Genomic DNA, 19,500 nt, shown 5'->3' with positions numbered 1-19,500 from the left:
AACCTTATTTTCTTTTTTTCTAGAAAGATAAAGGGAGATCCAAGCCAAAATAAATCTAAATAGAAGCTGCTAAAATAAATCTAAACAGAAGTCCCTCTAGATGGGGCCAGGAAGAGAGTAAAGTGGCCCCTGCTCTTGAGGAGAGAAGCCAAGGCAAGGCAAGATAGGGTACACACACAGAGCCAGGGCACTTATGGGACCCTATCTGAGTGCACTGCAGTTCATGCTGGAGTTAGCAGAATATTTGCAAAGAATGCATTTCTCATTTTCAAGTAATTTTCCAGTTTTTGTCTGAAATTGTAAACTCCATTGTCCCAATTGCCACGTATGCCATGGTGGTACTGACTGGTGAGCAGCACAAGCACTCTTCATTATCCTGAGTGCTGCTTCACATCCCTTCACAGTCACGAGGCTGTGGGGATAATTCCTAACTCAGCTGTTTTAAATGTAAGGACACTCCTCACTCCTGTGGTTTTCCCGCTGCTTCACACTTGGCAGGGCCCAGGTGTCCAGTGGCTGTGAGTCTTTATTCTGACCACATCCGGACATCCTCGTATGAAATCATAAATAACAAACTAAAGACAAAACAAAGCATCTAAAAATGTATCAAGTTTTAAAATATACGTGAAATACAAATCATAAAACGTGAAAATTTACAGATTATCCACGCTAACATCTATCAGTATTTAGTTAAAAATGTCTTGCTGCAGACAATACGTGGCTTTGGTGAAAATTGCAAATGTCAACATAATTAAACACAATACAAGGCCTGGAAAACAGGATTTTCTAAGACTCCCTTCAGCCCCATTCCTTGTCTTTCCTTTTAGTCCTGCTCCTCTTCTCAGTCTGCCTACCTCTTCTATCACTGGCTTCACTACTTTCTACCACCCAAACTTAAAACCTCTAAGGTAACACTAGATTCCTCAGGAGAGCCAACGCCTCACAAGGTCCTGCCATGCATGATACCTAGCAGGTGTCTTGAGTTCACCTGTTCCTTTCCAAAGCCAACTCTTCCCCTGGAGTACTCTAAGAGCCTCCTCATCTCTGCCCAACCAACAGGAGTAACTACCAAAAGCCCTGCCTCAGGGAGCCAGGGTGCACCAGTGAAGGATGCCTCCAGGAACTCGCAGTTTAAATTTCTGTGGTTTGGCTGGGCAGGGTGACTCACACCTGTAATTCCAGCACTTTGGGAGGCCGAGATGGGTAGATCAGGAGTTTGAGACCAGCCTGGCCAACATGGTGAAACCTCATCTCTACTAAAAATACAAAAAATTAGCTGGGTGTGGTGGCAGGCACCTATAATCCCAGCTACTCAGGAGGCCGAGGCAGGAGAATCGCTTGAACCCAGGAGGTGGAGGTTACGGTGAGCCGAGATCACGCCACTGCACTCCAGCCTGGGCAACAAGGGCGAAACTCTGTCTCCAAAAAAAAAAAAAAAAAAATTTCTGTGGTTCAGCTCCTGTCTGCAAAATGGGTATAAGAAGAGTATTTACCTCAGCTTTTTTGAGGTAAATAATTTTTTAAGCTCCTATGAAGCTTAAATAGATATAATGAATATAAAACACAAAGCACCATGCCTGGCACACAGGAAGTCTTCAAAACATGATAGCTATTTTGATTACGATTAAATGTCACTCTTTGGTTTGAAACCTTTAGTGGCTGCTGACTGCCTGTAGAATAAGTCAATTTTCTAACAAGCATGTTATATATTGTAGCGTAAGAAGTACCAGTCTCAACTAAAGGCAAATAATGCACTCGAATCCTAGCTCTCCTCATTAGCTCTGCGAGCCTGGAAATCACTTAACTGCCCTGGGCCTCAGTTTTCACAGCCACCAAATGAGATGACACCACTTTGGGGGAGTTAAAAACTGCGCTGCGTTCAATAGTGTCCCCCTAAGATCTACATGGAACCTTTGACTGTGACCTTTTTTGGAAACAGGGTCTCTGAATATGTAATTAGTTAAGGTAAGGTCATTCTAGATTAGGGTGGGCCCTAAATCTAGGACAACAGGTGTCCTTAAGAGAAGACACAGAGACAGACACACAGGGAGAATGCCACGTGAGGAGGGAGGCACGGACTGAGGTGATACAGCTGCAGAGCAAGGAAAACCAAGGGCTGCTGGCAACCACCAGAAGCTGGAGAGGCAAGGGAGGGGTCTCTCCTAGAGCCTCTAAAGGGAGCATGGCACTGCCACACTGTCCTTCCAGACTTCTCGTCTCTAGAACTCTAAGAGAATCCATTTCTGTTGTTGTAAGTCACCCAGTTTGTAGGAATTTGTTACAGCAGCCACAGGAAACTAATACAATAGCTGATAATTAATGCTGAAAAATATTTTTCAGCATTATCAGCTATTGTATTAATAACATAGTTACTCCATGTTACACACGAGGAAACAGAGGTTAAGAAGTGTGGCCCAAGGTTACACAGTGAAGCTGGCAGGAACTCAAACCCATCTGGTTTTAGCCCATGCTAACAACCACACTGCTGTCATACCCACTCCTGCACGGAATTAAGACAATGTATTGTGAATTTTCTAGTGGAAAAAAAAAAAGGACATATATAAAATGCTTGGAATACTGCCTATCACGTAGTAAGTACTCAATAAAGAGTAGCCACACCCACTCCCCTAACCTGCTTGTCATCCAAGTCAAGGGTCAGCAAACATTTTCTTTAAGGGCCAGACAGTATGCAGGTCAAGAGGGAAAATTGAGGTTATTATGTAGGGACTTATAGAACCATTAAACACAGACTCATTTAAAAATACAAAAACCATTCTTAGCTCAAGCTCTGTAACAAACAGGTGCCTGGGTGAATCTGGCCCGTGGACTGTAGTCTGCAGACGCTGCTCCAGGCCATCTCCAGGCATCTCTATTGGTGACCCAGAGCCTCTAATCTGCAGGCCATTTTGTACTTCTCCCTATCCCTTACCCAACTCTGCAGGTAAGCGGCCCCTTCTGTGTTCTCCTCCCACCCCCATGGACACTGCCCCTGATAGGATGTTATCACGTCTTGTCTGAATTACTGAATTACTCTCCATTTCACTTAACCCCCAAACACGTCCAGGACCTGTCCATCTTAAGTGCAGGCCTGACCATGTCGGCACCTCATTTGATCTTCCGTGTTTCCCTATCACCTCCAACAGCAGCTGTAAACCCAGCAGCACATCAAAAGCATGTGAGAAGCTTTTCAAAGAACACCAATGTCTAGGCAGCACAGACATTCTGATTCAGATCCAGGGTGGGGCCCCATTTTCTGCTGTATCCCCTCAGCGGCTGGTTCTGAGAGGCAGCCAAGACTGATCCCATATGGTTCGGCCCAGAATTACCTTCCCCGACTCTGCTGGCTTGGCAAACTTCACTTGTTTTCAAAACTCTTCTTAGATTGAGACTGGCAAAAGCCACCTCTGAACCTTCCCATCCACTACCCATAATTGCTCCTCCTTCTGTCCTATTTCACATCATGGTGCATGTCCACGACTGTGTGTCACACGGTACAGTTACAGCGCCTCACTTCAGTTCCCTTCACTGACCTGAGCACTGGGTACCTCGCTTATCAATTACTGTATGCTTATCAAACCTATCCTAAAGCATTTCAAGATCAGGAATGCGCTTTCCACCTACACTCCTCCAAAAGTCACACTGTGACCACGTTTCAAAGGGAGAATTCAAATGCTGCCCACTCAAGCCTCTAACACAAACTGACAATTCCTCTCTATCCCCTGGACTCCCATGCACTGTCTTATTCGCAGCACTAAGTTAAATCTACCTTTTATTTCAGTCCTCTGTGCACACATTCTGCCTCCCTCATGGAACTGAATGGGCCTTCCATGAGGGCAAGTACCTACTGCTCTACACATGAGCTCAGTGCTGTGTGTATCCAAGTCAAGCAACAAGGTGAATGTATTCTCTGGATCTTGTGCTCTGAATTAAGCAAACGAGACCCCAATAAAAATGTTATAACTAAAACTTCCTAATGAGGAAAATGTGTGTGTGTGTGTGTGTGTGTGTATGTGTATGTGTGTGTATGCATGCGTAAGTTTAAACACTAAGAATCAATATAAAGTGAAATCATGAAGTATACAATATTAATTCTCTGGCACTTTAAGCATTTTCAAACTTCCTCTCCCCTCCCCAATGAATTATGGAAAGTCATTTCATAAACACATAACTCTAAGACTTTTAAATCACTCACATGTTAATGACTTCATCCATAAAATACATCCAGATTCTATCTTTATTTCCTGTACACTTTTAACTGTTATCCATCATCATATAAATGGAAAAACAAAAACATCTTATAAATCTATTTCAAGATCAACCAAGTAGCTACTGAGTGCCTACTTCATTAATTCAACAAGCATTCATTAAGTACTTGCTATGCATGTATAAAACAGTAGTTAACAGCTATACAACACAGGAACATAAAAACATAACCCACACACTGATAACTGAGCACCGCATAGACAATTATTCACAAAAGGACTACAATCCAAGGGGGATACTCCAAGGAAGGGGACTAGACCTGAAGCTAGAAAGTGCTTGTGTTGGGGTGGGGAGACATGGAGCAGAATGCACGAGCCTGATCTACCTAAAAGGAGAAAACTCAAGTCCTGATTGCTGCTCCCCACCCCTGTTCTGACAATTCTTATTGTAGGCCAGGCCAAAATTGCAGTCACCCTTGATGACTCCTCTTTCTCTTGCATGTCACATCCTTCACAATCCCATCCCTCAGGAAAACCTGTTGATTCTACCTCCAAAATATAGCTGGAGGGGGACACCCCCGCTCCCCGACCACCACCTCTGTTGTCTCCACTCTGGTCCAGGCCACCAGCATCTCTCACCCGGATTACTGGACTATTTCCTACTAGCTCCCTGCTTCCATCCACTTTTGACTGCCGCACGCCATTCTATTCTCATCGCTCTGGACTAAGTCTGTTAATATGTCCAGTTGGATGTCATACCCTGGCTCAAAATCCTGTAATTGCTTCCATCTGACTCGGGCTTTCATTCCAAGTCCTAACAGTGACCTGCAAAGCCTTGCAAATCTGACTTTCCATGACCTCATCTCCTAGGATCCTCTTAACTTCAACCACCTGGCCTTGCTGTTCCTCAACCTGCCTGGCACATGCCCACCCCAGGGCCTTACTTTAGCTAAACCCTCTGCCTGAAAAGCTTTCCCCCGAGATACCTGCTTGGACGACTCTCCTGACTCCAGAGTGATTCAGGTCTCTGCTTAAATCTCACTTTCTCAATGAGACCTACTTCGAGCACTCTTACTAGTACTTCATCCTGCCTCCCATGCCCTCTTTCCGTGCTCTACTTTTTTCTCCTAGCACATACCAAACTCCAACATACATTAAAACTTACCTCCTGTGTTTGTTTTTCATTGAGTGTCTCCACCCTGCTAGACCGCAAGCTCCACAAGGGTGGGGATCTTTGTTTTGGCCACTGATGCAACACTAGCATCTTGAATAGTGCGTGGATGATGATGTGTACATATGTATTTGTTGCATAAAATCTAGTTTATCTTTTAGAGGGTCCTATGAATAAATCTAATGATTTTAGCTCCCCTTCCTTCACTGTCCCCTTACCTGCTAAATAACAATTTATTTAGCAGAAGAGGAAAGTCAAATCACAGTGACAGATAAGTCATAAGAAAAGGTACAGAAATGACAAGTGAACTAAAACTCATTCAAATTAAAGTTTAATCAAGCTATAAGATCAATATCAGAGGCTGGGCACCGTGGCTCACGCCTGTAGTCCCAGCACTTTGGAAGGCCAAGGTGGGTAGATTGCTTGAGGTCAGGAGTTCAAGACCAGCCTGGCCAATATGGTGAAACCCCATCTCTACTAAAAAAACACAAAAGTTAGCCAAGCATGGTGGCACATGCCTGTAATCCCAGTTACTCGGGAGGCTGAGGCAGGAAAATCGTTTGAACTTGCGAGGCAGAGGTTGCAGTGAGCCGAGATCACATCACTGCACTGCAGCCTAGGTGACAGAGCAAGACTCCATCTTAAAAAAATTGTCATAATTTATCTCTTTGGTAGTCCTATTAATTTGGGTCAGAGAGAAGTCGCTCCAGCTATCTACCATACCACAGCTTCAGAACACCCGGGAAGAACCCTCACCAGGCAGCAGCAGGCCAGGTATTAATCACTTTTACATTCAAAGTTCCTAGTGAGGTAAGCCTGCAATGTGTGTTTGCTGATCTGAAGTAAACGTGCATAAATGTTCTTTCACATCAACTGATAAGGGCTTTTCATGCTCACATATAACAGTCACATAAGCAGACAGAATACTATTAAAATCATCCTGAAATAATGTCTAAAAGTTTCCTGGATACTTAAGACTACTCTTATTTTTTTAAAAAAGTCAACTAACAAAATGGTACCTAGGAAATGATGAACCTCACTTTTACAGATGAGGAAACTGAAGCTCAGAAACATTAAGTGATTTGCACCAGAACACAAGTGATTTGGGTTAGAGGGGAGCCAGCAGGAGACAGTTTACATACACTCTTCAATGTGAACAACAACAAACCATTGACTCCAAACAACATCTACATTTATTCCAGTTACCATTACTTTTGGTGTGCAATACAGGGCAAACTGATTAAAGCAGATACTTAATTGCTAGACTGAAGACTCCTTGAGCTTTTGTACTTTTGCCTGCAACTCGGGTGGCAATAGGTTGCCAGGAGGGATGATAAGATTACTGGAATTGTCCTTCAAAGGAGAGTGCCCTTAATTTTTTTTTTTTTTTTTAAAGAGACAAGTTCTCACTGTGTTGCTCCGGCTGGATTTGAACTCCTGGGCTCAAGTGATTCTCCTCCCTCAGCCTCTCAAGTAGCTGGTATTACAGGCATGTGCCACCATGCCTGGTTGTCATCTCCTTTTAAATTCACCCATCTATTTTTCAAACATAAACATTTAGTGACTAGCTACTATGAACCATAACATTTAATTCTCATGCTGACCTTGTGAGGAAGTGCCCCCACTTGGCCAAAGATAACTGAGCGTTACGCAGGTTAAAATAACTTGTCCAAAACTCCTCCATGCTCACACACTGGCCCTCCAGAGCCCATGCTGGTCCCGACAGGCCAGCTCCCACTGCGATGAGGCTCTGCACCCACAGCTTCTTGGCTTGGCATGCCACCCCTTCACTGGCACAGCTCCCTCAGCAGACCCAGCCCAGTCCCATCCCCTTGGTACAACTCCTGGGGCAGACTGGCCCATCCACCAGGCTCTCAGAATCCTGGCACAAAGAACTGCCGAGGCTGGCTGACCTGTCTCTAGAGCTAGTCAAATAACTCACTGAAGACCAGAGGCCTACCCAGCCCTCCTGCAGACACTGGCAGAGCGGCCAGATTTTAGTCTGTGTTGCATAAATGTGGGATATGATACACGTCTGCCTTCCGGATATAATCTCGTCAAACAGAGCTCAGCATTACTCTGCCACTTTATAATCCTTTAGTTAATGATACGGAGCTTCGAAAATATATGGCAAATTAAATCTAACTTGATATTTAAACTTTGATTTAAAAATACATGGGGCAATACAATAATAGTTTGTTATTCAGCCCGAAGAGAAGGAACATATTAAATAGCTTAAGGGAAGTGTTTGTAAGTGCATCACAGAACTTCTCACTTGTTTGGGTTCTGGCATTATGCTTGGAAGTCCTAAGATGGCCAGACAGGACAACATTTCTGAACAAGGAAACCTCATAGGCTCCCTGAGTTACTGGGAGGAGGGTGGGAGTGCAGGTCCTCTGCCTCCCTTCGGTCCCACTGTGGTCGGTGTGACTCTGAAGGCTACGTGGCTCAAAAAAGAAGTCTGAGAAACCCCTGACGGAGTGGTATGAGCAGTGCCCACACCCAGTTTCATGCCCAAGACTGTCCTTGGGCAGTCACATTTATATTTTAACCAAGGAACTGAGTCATGTATTTCAAAAGCACCAATGGTCACCTTATTTTCACTAAGAAAACAAACTGGGGCAAAGGCTAAGCCCCAGACCTGTTCTCTTTTTAGAGACATGAGGTCTTTTTAGAGAACAGCTGGGGGTAAATGCAGGGGAGAGAAGAAATGGGTTCAACTAAAGATGGAGTGAAAACAAAAAGAATGAACAGCCTCAATTTCTAGCCCAGAGGTTTCAAAAATAAGGATGAATTTGCAAACAGCCCCGACTTCTTAGAGCTTTTCTCTGTATTCCTGGCACCACCCTTTCAGGGCTATTTTTAGCTACAGGAGAATGGGGAGCAGACAGAGAAGGTCTCCGTGTGGCCCAGCCTTACTTTGTGTGCCCTGCTGGGACTCCAGTTATCTTTAATTAATGTCTTGAAGGACATCAGGCCAACTCTACTAGTGGTAAAAGGAAGCACAATGGTGAAATTCTACCCAGCAAGACTGATAGGCCCCTACTGGTATACCATTCCTGAGGTCCTGGGGCTTTTACTGAAAAAAGGCTCCATCTGGAACATTTAGAGAGCAATGAAGTAGAGTCTGTATATTTAAGAGTACAGAAAACACGACTGCCTATTTACTTATCTAGTCCTGCCTCCCTGCTTCACACAGCCCAAACCGACAAATCAATTTGACACTATTTTACACCTTTTCTCTAGAAGAAAGACATTTCACTTAAAGGAACTCCCTCTAGCCATTTTTATTTAGTCCAAATTCCTAAACAAGGATGAAACCAGTGTTTCTCATAATCTTTTACAGTCTTTCCTTTTTGCAATAGTCCCAAGAGGTAAACCTAAAGCTTTTAAACCTCAACTTGCTGCCACCTAGATTTAGTTTTATTAAATATTAGAGATCGATCATATCTTTGGAAACAAAACTGAATATGCCAAGAAACTAATAATAAAATATATTCCTCAGTACTACCCCAAACTCACCAACATCAACACTATAAAGGTATACTGCAGACAGGCATGATAAAGAGGGAGAAGATAAAATGCTATCACTTAAGAAAAAAAAGTCAAGACCACAGGGGTTACATGTCGGTGACAAACATGTGCACACTGCCTAGTCAGGAATCGATGAGCTACCTATGAACAAAGAACTTAAAGGACTCCTGTTAGGTCAAAGCAAAACACAAATACAATTCCAATAGATTCTGAATCCCCATCTAATGTACCGCAGACTACAGCAAACTATCGTCTTTCTTCGCTCAACTCCATTAATCTAAATAGTTAGACTCCATTCATTGATGGAAAAAAATCAAAATTCCAGAATTCTCTTTTGGCTGAAGGAACTATATCGCTTTCTTTGCTTTTGCAGAAAGTACGTACACTAAAACCATTATTAGTTTAAAGAATGGGTTCAGTATTTAGTATAGTCAGGAAAATTTCAGCCCACCAACATTTAAGAGTATTTGAGTTTTCCACCCTCATTTTGCAGCTGGGTTCTCACCAGGATGGCCTCAGACATCCGTCCCGGAACCAGTGTGTTTTCTGAATGGGACCCAAAGGCACACTGCAAGAGATGCTCACACTACTGAAATGTCACTCAGGTTGAATGCTTAGGAAATTCAGCAAAGAAGAATCTAGCAGGACTTGCTTCCCCCTTCCCAGTTTTTATTAATTAAGCCTATATGGGAAGGAGGAGGTGCAATGAGATGACCAAGTAAAAATAAAGCTATCAGGAAAGTACATTAAAATATAATAATTTGCTGGAGAAACTTACGGTGGGCTTGATAGTTAAACTGCAGCCAGCAGTTTAACACAGCACTGTCCAATAAAACTTTCAGCACTGATGGAAAAGTTCTATCATCTCTGTTGACCAATATTCAGTTCCTCAGTCACATTAGCCATATTTCAAGTGTGTAACAGTTGGGGTTGGGGAGGTGATGGAATTCAGATGCTCTTTACAACCACAAGTCCTGAATACGCTCAGAAAGCTTTTATCCTGGCTTATGATGTTTGTCTCATCTATACTCCTAAAAATGGCCTACACTAGCATCCTTGATAAACACTGGTTATAAGCAAATGCTTTTAGCCTTATGTATCGCACACTGTCACTTTAAATGGTAGTACTTTCTAAAGATGTGTCATCTAGGGACACAGGCTCACTGTACATTACACACCAAGGTTACAGCAGAAACAAACTATACTGAATATCAACTGCTGTTCTTTCCAAAGTTCCTACAGATTATGTTTAGTGCTCTCGAATCTGTTAAGCCACATAAAATGATACTGGTTTTAATGAAGGAAGATTTTCAAATCCCAAGTGACTAGAGACAAATCCAGTTCTATAATTTAAAAAATATAAACTAGGCCGGGCATGGTGGTTCACGCTTGTAATCCCAGCACTTTGGGAGGCTGAGCTGGGAGGATTGCTTGAGCCCAAGAGTTAGAGACAAGCCTGGGCAACATAGCAAGACACCTGTCTCTACAAAATAAATAAAGAAGTAAATAAACTATATATTTTTTGTTTTTTGTTTTGGACACAGGGTCTTGCTCTGTCACCCAAGCTGGAGGGCAATGGTTCAATTATGCCTCACTGCAACCTCAAATTAACTCCTAGCCTCAAGCAATCCTCCAGCCTCAGTCTCCCTAGTAGCTAGGACTATAGGTATAAGCCACCATGCCATGCTAACTTCTGTATTTTTTGTAGACATGGGAGTCTCCCTATGTTGCCCAGGCTGGTCTCGAACTCCTGGCCTTAAGGCAATCCTCCTGCCTCGACCTCCCAAAATGCTGGGATTACAGGCGTGACCCTGGCCATAACCCGATGGTTTAATAGACGAAGTAGACCATTGCTGTAAACTCAAAATAGATATTAGAACACACACCGTACCTTTTCTAATAGATAATTTCAAAAGCAGGCCATTTGACAAAGGCTGAGTGCATGGTGTGATTGACAGTGAATGAACTGATGCCAACCTAAAGTAGACAGACACCAGCGGCCCAGGACACATGTCCAAGTGTCTGTACTTGGTTCCATCCTTTCAACTATTCACCAGTAATTTGCACAAACTCACACAACTGTGTAAAAGGGCAGCCAGCACAGGTCCAGGATGATGTAACACAATGGAATTTAAATGCTAAGTCCCTCCATTAAGGGCTCACAAAGGCAGTTCCACCAACACCAGTCAAAAAAGTCAAAGATTCATAACAATTTATGTTTTTAAAAAAAGGGTAATGTAAATACAGGTTTAATATAAGCCAACAGAAATATGACTGCACAAAAAGCGAATTCAATATTAGACTGCATTTACAAATTGCAAATTGCCAAGAAAGTCACTACTCTCTACTAAAATTAGTACTGATGTCCAGGGTACTCCCTTTCAGCGGCAGCAACAAGACTGAAAACGTTTGATCATTCTCCCAGCAAGCCCCTTCCCCCATAAGAGTCAGAAGACCAATCACGCATTTGGAAGGGGAAGGAGAGAAGCAGAGAGGAAGGAAGAGAGACTGCTGTCTCCAAATGTCTGAAGGCGGTCCCAGGGAACAGAAAAACAATCAAGGGAGGCAAACTTCAGTTCAATACAAGGAAAGACATGCCAGAGATCAGGGCTGCTCATAAACGGACTAGCCCACCAGAAAGGCAGTGAGCACTTCATCAGTAAAGGCCAGACCCGCTCAGGAAAACAGGGACAGTAGGTTTCCCTGCTCAGAAGTAGGTTACCCTCTGCCCAGCCGCCCCTACACTGGACTTTCACAGGCAAGACTGCCTCCCTAACTCCCACACCTCCCCATTCTCTCAATCAAGGCATTATATCAGAATGCACATTAGTAAGAAATGTTAAGACAAGCACTACTGCTATATATATTTTTTAATTTGCAAATTCCGGTGCTTTAGCAAAGGTCAGAGACACTAACAACTATTAATAACTCATGAACTCTGACAGTTGGACAGCGAACTCCCTGGGATACCAGCAAGGCTGCTCTCAGATCCAATACTCAGATTATATTCATTCTATGTAGTTTCCCCACACGATTTTCCTAAACAACGTTCTCAATTTCAGTACATTAATAGATTCCAAACTCAAAATGAGTACGCTTTTCCTGAAATTAGGGTGAGCCTTTTACTTCACTTTGTAAAGGTTGCAGGCAAGAATTCTTTGCAGGACGTTCTTAAACTCAGAGAATTGATCTTAATTCCTCTACCAAAGCAGAGACTGAGAGGTATGGAAGGGTGAAAGCAGATTTCTCTCTATTTACAGACATCGGTTCTTCTCCATTATTTCCTCACTTTTTGAAACTCACCACTAAGTGACAGTGCAGTGTTCAAACAGATGCCTAACATGGTTTGGGTCCCCTTCTAAATCTACCCTCGTCTCAAGATTACAGATCTGAGCAGCTCACTACTCAACTATTCAAACTCTAAAATGGTAGCACTGTCATCAAAGGTACTCTTTGAACCTTCGAGAAAGAGTACTCATTCCCTAATGCGAGATACTCGACGAGGAAGCTGCCTGTCGAGCAATCCAACTTACACTCTAGGGAAAACACCCAGGCGTCCACGTCTCTGCTCGCTTCCTCACCTGTAGAGTATGAGTCTGAAACCCACAGTGGTACTGCTGTCAAAGTCACCCCTTTCAGCCTGCACAGTACACTCCGTATCACCCGCTCTAAGGGCCAGGCTTTTACCTTTCTGAACGTGGATGATGTCCGGAAAGTTGGCCAGATGCCCCTGATACAGCGCTAATAGGTCCATGACGGGATCCAGGTCCTGCCTGGGCTGCTCCGCGAAGAGCTCGCCAATGGCGTCATAGGCATCTCCGGTGAAGGCGATAGCCTGGTTCAGGCCCACCGAGAAGGCCTGCTGGTCCAGCTCAAAGGCCTGGCTGAGGCCGCGGAAGGACTGGCCCACCTTCTGATACTCCTTTTTGAAGCCGGTCACCTGCTTGCGCGCGAACTCGTTGGCCGTGTGGTTGAGCTGCAGAGCGCTGTCGTCCATCTTCTTGGTGAAGCACTTGAAGCCGTCGATCTTGCTCTCCACCTCCTGCAGGTCAAGGGCAGCGGCGGGGGGCGTGCTAAGGGTCAGGAAGAAGTTGGCACCCACCATCTCGTCCTTCTCGGCCTTCCTCTTGCCCTGCTTCCAGGCTTTCTCGTCGGTGCTGCTGGGGCACGTCAGGAAGTGCTGGAAGACGTCGCACTGCGCCAGCACCGGGTGGCTGGCCATGTGGTTCATCCACCAGATCAGGCCCTTCCTGCGCTTAGAGATGAAGTCCTCCTCGAAGCGGCCCGTGGCCTGCTTCTCGGGCAGGTGGGGCACGGAGATGACCGGGAACTTCTCCGCCAGGCGCGCGTACAGCCAGTCGAAGTGCTTGTAGCGCCGATGCACCGGCACCTGCGTGTGCGTGGGCACCAGCTTGTAGGAGATGTAGCTCTTCATGCCCTTGAACTTGGTCTGCTTGGTGGGGTCGTCGATGGTGCACTGGAACGGGTAGGGGTTCTCCTGCCACTCGGGGCCGTAGGGCCCCAGCACCACGCACAGCTTGTCTCCGTCCTTCACGAAGCCTGACGCCTCCCCCAGCACGAAGGCCTCCCCGCCGGACTTGACGAAGGTGGAGAAGCGATTGAGGTTGCGGCTCACGGTGGCCGAGCTCTTGGCCCCCGACGGGTGGTGCTGCGGGGGGGCCGAGCCGCCGCGGGAGCCCAGGGACAGGTCGGAGCGCGTGGACAGGCGGTAGCGGCCGGCTGCGCCCACACCCGCCGAAGACGAGCCGTCGAGGTCCGGATATGCTCCGCTGCCCAGAGCGCCCGGCTCGTCCGCCACCGTGGAGCTGTCGTCCCACTCGTCGTCCCAGTCATCATCGCTGCCTTGGCTGGCCTGGTAGCCGCCGTAGAGCTGCTGAGGCGACGGCTGCAGGGCGCCCCCGCCGTACGGGAAGCCCGCGCCAGGCGGCTGGAAGGTGCTCGGAGGCGGCGCCTGCTGTGGCTGCAGCAGCGGCTGGAAGGCGTCAGGCGGCGGCTTGAAGGAGGCGGGGGGCGCTACGGGCAGGGGCTCGAAGCCCCCGGGGGGCACATTGGCGTAGCGGGCCGGGGCGCCCGGGCCGCCGTCTCCCGCCGGGCCAGGCTCGGGGGCGCGGATCACCTGCACATAGGAGGCCGGGAAGAGGCCGCGGTCGCCGCGGCTGTTGATCCCCTCGAGCCAGCCCTCGATGTCCTGCTCGCTGCACAGGCTCAGCACCTCGTGCTCCCGCAGCGAGATCTCGCCTGGGTTCTCCGACCTGAAGTCGTACAGCGCCCGGGCGCGCAGCGCCATGGTCCCGGCGTCCTGACTGACGGTCCCACTCCCGGCGTCCCGAGCCGAGGCCCACCTCAGGGGCCCGCGGTGCTGCTCGAGCCCTGGCGCGCGGACTGGAACCCCGAAGGCGGCAAACCCACGCTGCCCGGACCCGCCGGTCGCGCCCTCCGCGCGGCTCCGCTCGCAGCGCCTCCACTTCGCAGCGCCGACTGCCGCGCTGGGCCGCCGCAGCCGCCGCCGGTCGGGGGCGGGGCCGGCGGCCTCCCACGTCTCCAGCTGCGCTAATCCACGGCCGAGAGCCCCTTGTCAGGCGAGAGCAAGCGATGGCCGAGCCGCCGAGCCCACCGCCCGCCTCGGCTTTGCGGCGGCCACTGCCCCCTAGTGGCCGGTGCCGCGAAGCCGGGCGCCGTGGTGAGCGCGGCTGAAGGAGGTTTCTACTCCGAAGTGAATTATCTGAGATTTCTTTAGGCTTTTAAGTTAAACATTCTCTAGAAAGTTAGCATCTGCATGCCTGATAAACGTTCCCACTCTGAGCGCTCAGTGAATGCTCCTAGAATGGCTTAACCCACTCATGTAATAAAGCATTTTGCAATGCGAATTAGTGATTGCACTCAGAAAACAGGATGCCTCTGCGGAGGAGCTGTTCACCTACGGAACAGGCTCCCTTCCCTCTTCTGTTCAAGGAGAGGAAATTGGCAAGAACAAAGTAAGGGCCAGGGAAGGTGCTGTGATTGACAAAATTAGAAGCAAAGGATCATGTAGAGAGGGAGGAGCTGGAGAGTTTCCAGTGCAATAAATGCGCACACATTTATTACATGCATGTGTCGCCTCTCCTCCGAAAGATACATGTAGTGCGGTGAATGAGAGCTCAAACTTCGGAGCCAGGCTTCTGAATTTCAGTCTGTGTTCTGACACTACCTAGCTGTATGACCTGGAACAAGGCACTTATATCGTACCTACCTCCAGGGGTTGTTGTGGGGATTCCATCATAAAGTAATCCCTATTTTACAGGTGAGGAAAGTGAAACAATATCTGGCAGGGTAAGCAGATTTGAAGGGTTTGTTGCTGCTTTTGCTGCTGTTACTGTTATTTGGGGGAAGCAAAATCCCTGGCCTCTTTCACAAAGGGAATAGGGGTACTAAACTCACAATTGCAGGGTACATGCACCAGGACGCATCCCAATGTTCACATTGCCACTCCTAGTATGAGGTCAGTGACCATCCATCCATCTGTTGTCTCTATGTCTAACTATATTTGTATTATTTTTAAGATAAATAGAACAAAAATCACTTCCTGAAATAATCAGCTCCAATCTGTCGTTGCCTTGTTTCCTATCTTCCTTTCCTTCAGTGTATAATTTGCCCAAAGCTTTTTCTTCGCTTAATCCCCTCTTATTAAGTCTAGCCTAATTATTCCTTTGAAGACACTTCTAATTGAGGTTCCGCATTCATGTGTCATTAATTTCAGCCTGTCCTCTGACCCTTTTCAAGGAAATCTGGGAAACGGGCCAGAAAAGTGTACAATTATTCTAAGGGCTGTGGTATTGTAAGCATCTTGCACAAAACCACCAACCCACTATACCAGAATCACTCCCACAGTGTTTATCCTAATGCAAAACCTTAATTCAATTCAGTAAGCATATTCTAAATTACATTTTTAGCTGAAAATTCTGGGTTTTGACTATTCTCACAGTAAGAAATAGGGGTCATTGAATTTCAATGCCAACATTTCATGTGGTCAGAAACATGAAGTCCACATTAACTAAACCTCTAGAATACGACTCATTTTACTTCTGAAAAGCTAACCTAGAATATGTAAGATAAATAAATTTAGTTTCGCCCCTTCTATTCGTTTAGTAGTTACTTTTTAGATTAGAGTTAAGTACAGTAACTTTGGGCTTATTTCAGGTGTGAAAATTCCAGGAGTTTAAGGTGATGGTTTTTTACAGACTGGATGAGCTACTCTGTAGAAACGGTGGTTGAGGAATTATTGGGTGTCCGAGGTTGTTTCTAGCACTGGGGCATGGGCGTCTGCAGGTACTTACTTTGTAGGAGTCCAGTGGGAGGCCTCTGTGCTTGCCACGCATCGGCTTCCAGAAGGATGAGGACAGGCTGTCATGATGTTTGGCCCTATGGCCACTAGCGGCAGGAAAACCCCCACCTCTATAGAGGGTCTTAGATATGTAGAAAATTGTGCTCCAGTATTAACAACCTATAACCGTTCACTCAGGGAAATAGATACAGTAACACATTTTGTAAAGATTTCTCTAGAAAATGGAGCATATTATTCACAGTTTAGTTTACACAATCATTATAACCACCCATATGCTTCTGTAAAGTTTTTAGGGGACACTAAATGACCCCAAACAATTGCATTTTCTTACTTCCTCCCTTGGCCTGAGAGGCCTTAGATGGCCTGGCCCTTGGCTATCTTTCCAACCCCCTTTTCCACTGAAAGAAGCCACAGTGGTTGCTTTGCTATTTTGGGGACAAGCCAAGCACGTTTCTCGCTGAAGTTTTTGTCTTCACTTTTCTCTCTCCCTGGAGCCCTTTTCCCCGGGAGATCCACCATGCCACATCATCGCTTCATTTGGTCAGAACCATGGGGCTTTCCATCCCTCCTTTCTTCTCCTTCCTTGGCGATCCCGGAAGACAGAGGGAGTCTGGGTCCCTGAGTCACCGACCCCAATCATACTTTGTGAGAGAAAAATCCTTTGTCCGACTAAACCACTGAAATTTCAGAGATTGTTGAGGCAGCTGGTACTAATTATGCTAATATAATCTCCCTCCCTCCCTCCCTCCCTCCCATCCGCTGTCCATCCCACAGTCTCACTTTTCTTTGTAGCACCTATGACCTAAGATAAACACGTCTATACATTAACTGACTCCCCTATTACAACATAAACCTTTTCAGGGCAATGAGGTTTTCTGAGCACTGAGGATATAACAATGAACAAAACAGACATGTTAGGCAACCAGTTAGTATTTGTTAGATGAATGAAAGAATGTCCACTTACTTCCTCCCTAGATGAAGTCAGCTCTCTCCAGTAGCTCTTATTGTGTCTGGGTCAGCTTGCCTGGTGCCCTCTGCCACCCAGCTGTAACTAAATGTTTCCAAGGCAGCTACATAACACTCCTCTTTAAATCAACAACGTTAAAGGTAACACAACCACCCAAAATACCACTGCAGATTTTCAGATTGTTAGAAATTTCGCTATTACAGAGTGGGTCATTATTAAAATTAACACTATATTTTACTTGAAAACATTTTCAAGTAAATGTTTTCATGAAGCATTACACAAATATGTACATATGATTTTAGATGCACTTACACCTTTCGTGTTGTTTCCTGCCGTATTTTCACACCAACTCATCCATGCATGGAGCAGATATTGCCATCCCCACTATCCCAGATCAGGACAGCCAACTGCAGAGAGGGTCGTCTGCTGAGGTCAGGTGTCTGCGGAGTGACCCAGCAGCTACTCGCTGTCCTGAGAACTTCTGTTCACTGTGTCACAGGTCTGCACTCTGCTGGTGCCTTAAAACTACTACTATTATTAAACAACATCCAGGCCCAGCACAGTGGCTTACACCTACGTATATAAGTTTTATGTATATAAAAATTTATATATATATTTTTATTATTTATATATTATATATAAAATATAAAAATTTATATATAATATATATTTTATATATAATATATATTTTATATATAATATATAAAAATTTATATATAATATATATTTTATATATAATATATAAAAATTTATATATAATATATATTTTATATATAATATATAAAAATTTATATATAATATATATTTTATATATAATATATAAAAATTTATATATAATATATATTTTATATATAATATATAAAAATTTATATATAATATATATTTTATATATAATATATAAAAATTTATATATAATATATATTTTATATATAATATATAAAAATTTATATATAATATATATTTTATATATAATATATAAAAATTTATATATAATATATATTTTATATATAATATATAAAAATTTATATATAATATATATTTTATATATAATATATAAAAATTTATATATAATATATATTTTATATATAATATATAAAAATTTATATATAATATATATTTTATATATAATATATAAAAATTTATATATAATATATATTTTATATATAATATATAAAAATTTATATATAATATATATTTTATATATAATATATAAAAATTTATATATAATATATATTTTATATATAATATATAAAAATTTATATATAATATATATTTTATATATAATATATAAATTTTTATATATAATATATAAATTATATATAAATTTATATATTATATATTTTATATATAATATATAAAAATTTATATATAATATATATTTTATATATAATATATAAAAATTTATATATAATATATATTTTATATATAATATATAAAAATTTATATATAATATATATTTTATATAATATATAAAAATTTATATATAATATATATTTTATATATAATATATAATATATATTAAATATATCATATAATATATTTAATATATAATATAAAATATATATTTAATATTATATATAATATATATTAAATATATAATATATTATATATAATATTTAATATATATTATATATAACATATTTAATATATATCATATAATATATTTAACATATATTATATAGCATATTTAATATATAATATATATTTCATATATTATATATAGTATATTAATTATGTTATATATAATTATGTTAAATATATTATATAATATATTAAATATGTTATATATAATATATATTAAATATTATATATAATATTTAATATATTAAATATTATATATAATATATTTAATATATTATATATTAAATATATTATATATCATATATTATATATAACATATTTAATATATTATATATTAAATATATATTATATATTATATATTAAATATATTATACAATATGTTATATAATATATATTAAATATATATTATATATTAAATATATAATATATCATATATATTAAATATATTATATATAATATATATTAAATATATAATATATAATATATATTAAATATATAATATATAATATATATTAAATATATTATATATAATATATATTAAATATATAATATATAATATATATTAAATATATTATATATAATATATATTAAATATATTATATATAATATATATTAAATATATTATATATAATATATATTAAATATATTATATATAATATATATTAAATATATATTATATATAATATATATTAAATATATATTA

General features: G+C 42.2%; 1 protein-coding gene across 2 annotated transcripts in view; it reads right to left on the bottom strand.

Annotated features, from left to right (window-relative positions):
- SNX18 (sorting nexin 18) overlaps positions 1-14,459 on the bottom strand; it is a 28,167-nt gene extending 13,708 nt beyond the window's left edge. Inside the window, exon 1 of one of the 2 annotated variants that reach the window (XM_054487934.2) lies at positions 12,595-14,459. In XM_054487934.2, the coding sequence (XP_054343909.1) occupies positions 12,595-14,215 (1,621 nt within the window). In that variant the 5' untranslated portion in view covers positions 14,216-14,459. Of the gene's footprint in view, positions 1-12,488 lie in introns of both variants that reach the window. The other variant, XM_054487935.2, reaches the window with a different exon arrangement.
- Between the last annotated feature and the right edge of the window lie 5,041 nt (positions 14,460-19,500).

Source organism: Pongo pygmaeus, chromosome 4, assembly GCF_028885625.2.
Source record: "Pongo pygmaeus isolate AG05252 chromosome 4, NHGRI_mPonPyg2-v2.0_pri, whole genome shotgun sequence".
Taxonomy (NCBI): Eukaryota; Metazoa; Chordata; class Mammalia; order Primates; family Hominidae; genus Pongo; species Pongo pygmaeus.
This window is presented reverse-complemented; position numbering and strand designations above follow the sequence as displayed.